Source organism: Neltuma alba, unplaced genomic scaffold, assembly GCF_004799145.2.
Source record: "Neltuma alba isolate B1F8T4 unplaced genomic scaffold, ASM479914v2 tig00007130_pilon, whole genome shotgun sequence".
NCBI classification, from domain to species: domain Eukaryota; kingdom Viridiplantae; phylum Streptophyta; class Magnoliopsida; order Fabales; family Fabaceae; genus Neltuma; species Neltuma alba.
The window spans coordinates 106,034-110,478 of record NW_021634681.1 but is presented as its reverse complement, the minus strand read 5'-3'; the positions used below and the strand labels follow the sequence as shown (position 1 = coordinate 110,478).

The 4,445-nt window shown below is 36.0% G+C and overlaps 1 protein-coding gene across 1 annotated transcript; it reads left to right on the top strand.

Annotated features, from left to right (window-relative positions):
- Positions 1–969: 969 nt before the first annotated feature.
- Positions 970–1,816, top strand: LOC114751834 (uncharacterized). Its single transcript, XM_028940517.1, has one exon. The coding sequence runs from the start codon at positions 993–995 to the stop codon at positions 1,653–1,655; it is 663 nt and encodes a 220-aa protein (XP_028796350.1). The 5' UTR covers positions 970–992; the 3' UTR covers positions 1,656–1,816.
- The last annotated feature ends 2,629 nt before the right edge of the window (positions 1,817–4,445 follow it).

Genomic DNA, 4,445 nt, shown 5'->3' with positions numbered 1-4,445 from the left:
ATGCTTACTAAGATCAGGCATATCTTCAGTTCAAAAACTCTTACACGAGTACTTACAGATCTCTCACTAACAAGGTCTTCACATTTACAGCGAGATTTGAATTCACAATCTATGAGCTAATGACTAACTGAATCAACTATTATTAGTATTTTCTGGTCGCTTTCGAATTATGATTGATATATTCAATTTCAAATAGCAGAATGGACCCCACGCGCACTTTGAGGCACGCCAAACGGGACAGATAAAGCCCACTGGAATTCATCCAGAAGAATAGCATCGAAAGCGACTTCTGAAGCGTACTGGTTCCGTTAATGCCCGGCCCAAGTCACACACTCTTCCTTTCTTCACTTCCGGACAATTAAAAACACCACCTTTTTTTTCCGGCATCCACTCCCACCCATCTCTATCCTCTATTCCTTGCTTCTGTGCTTCATCCTCATCACTACTCGCTTTACTCCTCTTTATATTCCATATGTCTCTCTCTCTGTCACTCTGTCGCCCACATCCTTCGTCCTTTGTTCAACTATCTTCATCCTCATTATAAATTCTTATTCTTATTTATATCTCTGGCCAGTTCCCCAACAGCGAGCCTGTACCATTCCTGATATGGCGACAAACAGTATCAGAGGAGAGCATGAAGATTCTAATAATTGTGAGAACAAAGAAGAAGATGAAGCATCAACAGCTGCAGCAGAGGAAGAAGATGAAGAAGAAGCATTGTCGCTGTGCGATCTTCCTAACAATTCGAACAAAGAAGAGGACCAGGGGAGAAAAGCAGATTCCTCTCGTGATCAAGCCATTGAGGCCCAAGAGGAATTTGATTTCCTCCTATGGGGTGGTCCCTTTTCCAAGGAATCAGAAATGTGCGTTGCAGATGAAGTTTTCTTCCAAGGACAAATCCTCCCATTATTAAATACTTCACCACCTCCGACGACGCTTCTCGGTTGCTACCCGCCGGGTTCAACCGGTCCGAATCATCAAGATCCGGCTCCATGACCAGCGAGCTTAGGAGCAGCAGCAGTAGCAGTAGAAGCAGCAGTGTTAGAAGCCAGAACTCATCAAGTAGCATTAGTTCAGCAAACAGCATTACAAATCCAGAAATCTCCAATAAACCCAGAATGCGAAACCAGTTCCAAACGCATCCAAGTCCAAAGCCTCAACTTAAAGTATCAAATTCAAGGCAAGTAAGTTTTGGTCATCTGAATAGAAAATCATCAGCGTGGGACTTTGTCCGTTTGGGTGTGGTTCCTGCACCGGAAATAGGATTGCAAGATCTTAAAGTTCGTCGTTGTACCAATAACAACAAAAACAAAACTTCTGCGAGTAGCAATGGCAGTAATGATACTAGCAGCGAAAGGAGCAATAATCATGGTTTCAGACGGATGGTGGGGAAAGCCGGTGGTGGGTTCTTGAAGGGCTGTAAGTGTTCGGTTGAAACGGTGCCGTTCGACATCATGATTGCTAAAAGCACCACCAAGAAGACAGAAAGTACAACGCACGCCATGAAAGAAAAAGCAAAGCAGAAGCAGAGGAGGAAGGCAGTGTCACGTCATCGAACGTTTGAATGGTTAAAAGAGCTTTCGCATGCAAGCCATGGCTATGACGACGAAGAGGAAGCTTTGTTATCAAGCTCAACACATAGTAGTGTATTATAATATTGTAATAACTTTAACTTAGTCTATGGGCTGCCTTTTGCGGCATTTAATTTGCTTCCTTAGCTTTAATTTGAATTATTCTATAATATTGTAGGGGCCGGCTCATTGATCAAGGCATGTCTCTCTCACATTCTCGTGAGGATGAAGATGTTGTACTGTGACATCGTTGTTTGTCTTATTAATTAGTGGCAAATTGATGATTGATGTTAATTAGGGCAAGATATTAATTAATTAGATAAGGAGGGGAGATGAGTGGTGGTGATTGGGTGGAAAAATGATAAGCCCCCAACATTAGTGGAGAAAATTTAGTTGCTTATGGTTGTCATGATTAAAGTGTGGAGTTGGATGCTTTTTTTATGTGGTAGTGGGAGCATATGTAATAAAAATAGGATTTGAGGACTGCTCATAGTCACGCGAGAGAATCACAGGGATCTGAGAAAGAAAGAGGAAGACACCATGGGAAAGTCATGTACTGTATAGAAAAGAGCCAAAGTAAAGTGGTTTGGAGGTGGAAAAGATGGTTTTCCCCCCCCTGAGAAACGGTACCTTTATTAATGCAAATTAATAAAGATGATCTCCGTAAAAATCATAAAAGCTCTCACACAAATCTGACCTGATCTTATATGACCTTGTGGTTGGCGTTCAAGATATATATATATATATATGGTGTACTGTTCAACATAATATCCAAGTTGACATCCTACACAGTGATCAGGTCATAGTTCATATATAACACCAAGAGTCCTAGGTGACATGCCATAATATTATCAGGTGACACAAAATCAAGTGGTCCATTTATTGTGGTAGAAAAAATCAAAATCGCACCATTTTTTTTTACTAATAAGATATCAAAATATCACTAATTTTATATAGAATCTAATTATTAGAAGAAACATAAAAAAAAAAAAAAGGAAAGCGGAGAAAATTTAGGAAGCAGAGGAGAGAAGGAGAAGCAGACACCCCAAATTCAAATTTACGTCTGAATGCATGTCCTAATATGCAATAAAAATTCATGGCTCCGAAGAGTTTTACGAAAGACATGGCCCTTGTGGCGAGGATGAGAAAGCTAGTCCTAGGTTTGTACTCTATATATAACATCACCCTGAGAGGATGAGAAAATAGAAGAACGTATGATCAACAGTTAATTATGCTATATCTGAGTTAACATTTTCGGCATTTGAGTGGTCCATGTAATGTTGTCCTTGTCACGTCAAAACTCAAAACCAAACGAACACGATAAGGTGGCAGTGGTTTTATCTTATGGCTGTTTCAGCAAAGGTTGATACTGTTACCTCTCACCACAAAAAAATATGTCAATTATAACGGTTAAAGTGAGACATTTCTAGCAGTTCTAACCGCTACAAATAATATTTGTAGCGGTTACAAAAACCGTTAGAAAATCAAGCGCAAGAAAAAATTTCTAGCGGTTATGGCAACCGCTACACAGTATGGTCAAAACGCCAAAAACTTTAAACCGCTAGAAAACGCTAGTAGTAGGAGATGAAGTTTCTAGCAAACAGAAACCGCTAGAAAAAAGGAAAAAATTTGTAGCGGGTATATAACCGTTAGAAAATTCTGAACCAAATCTCATTTTGCCGGGAATTAAAAATTTTCATTCTGGCGCCAAAACCGCTAGAAATTTCATGGGAAATCAAATTTTGCCGGCAAATTAAATTTTTGAAATGGCGCCAAAACATTTCTAGCGGTTTGAACCGCTAGAAAATTTGGTGCAAAATTTAAATTTCACGAAATTTTCCCACTATTTTTTTTATTTCTAGCGGTTTTGAACTGCTAGAAATGTATTCCGATGCAGAAAATTTTTTTTGGTTTTTTCATTATTAGAAAATATAATATTATAAATTTAAAAACCATTAAATAGATTATGTTGGAGAATTTTTGTTAATTTGTATAATTAGTTATGTATTACATTTTATATATTTGAATTTTGTAATAAACAATATGTAATTAAATTATGAGTGTGTCAAAAGAAGTGAATTTAATTTAATAAGATAATTGAATTGAATATTTAATAAGATAGTTGAATTGAAGATGAGATAGTTTGTAATATTGAACCTAGAGTGTTATGTTGAGAAGTATTTGAATCAGTTGAGGAGGGCATGACAAGTGTGAAGAAGAAAAATCTGAAAGAAAAAGAGAAATAAATATGTTAGTAAATTATAAGTAAAAACAAATAAAAGATACAATGACTTATAAAATAAAATTCACTTACCATACAGTGAAGAGAAAGAAACCACCATATGAGAAAGTAAGACAAAAAGAGAGAATTATGAGGAAGAATAGGAGAGGAAAGAAAAGAGATTGAGTAAATAAATGTAGAAATGATATGATATTTATAGAGATCAGCGACACATTTGTAACGGTTTTTTTGTAGCGTTTTATTGCATTTTGTAGCTGTTTGTCATTTTTTAGCGTACAGCTAACTGATAGTATTTGTAGCGGTTAGATTTTGTAGCGTTTATATAACCGCTACAAATTATAATTTTTTATTTTTTTAAAATCTAAACCAATTTTAATTTATACATATATGTATTTGTTGAGGGGAATATTTTCAGTAATAAATTTGTAGCAGTTATGTAACCGCTACAAATTTATTATTATTTTTTTAAAAAAGCTATACCAATTTTAATTTATACATATGTATTTATGGAAGGAAATTTTTTTTAATAATAAAAATTTTGGATGCTGCTATTCTTCATCATCATCCGGCCTGAAAGGACATATTTAAAAAAAAATTTGTTAGAATTATAATGTATTTAGAAGAAATTAGTA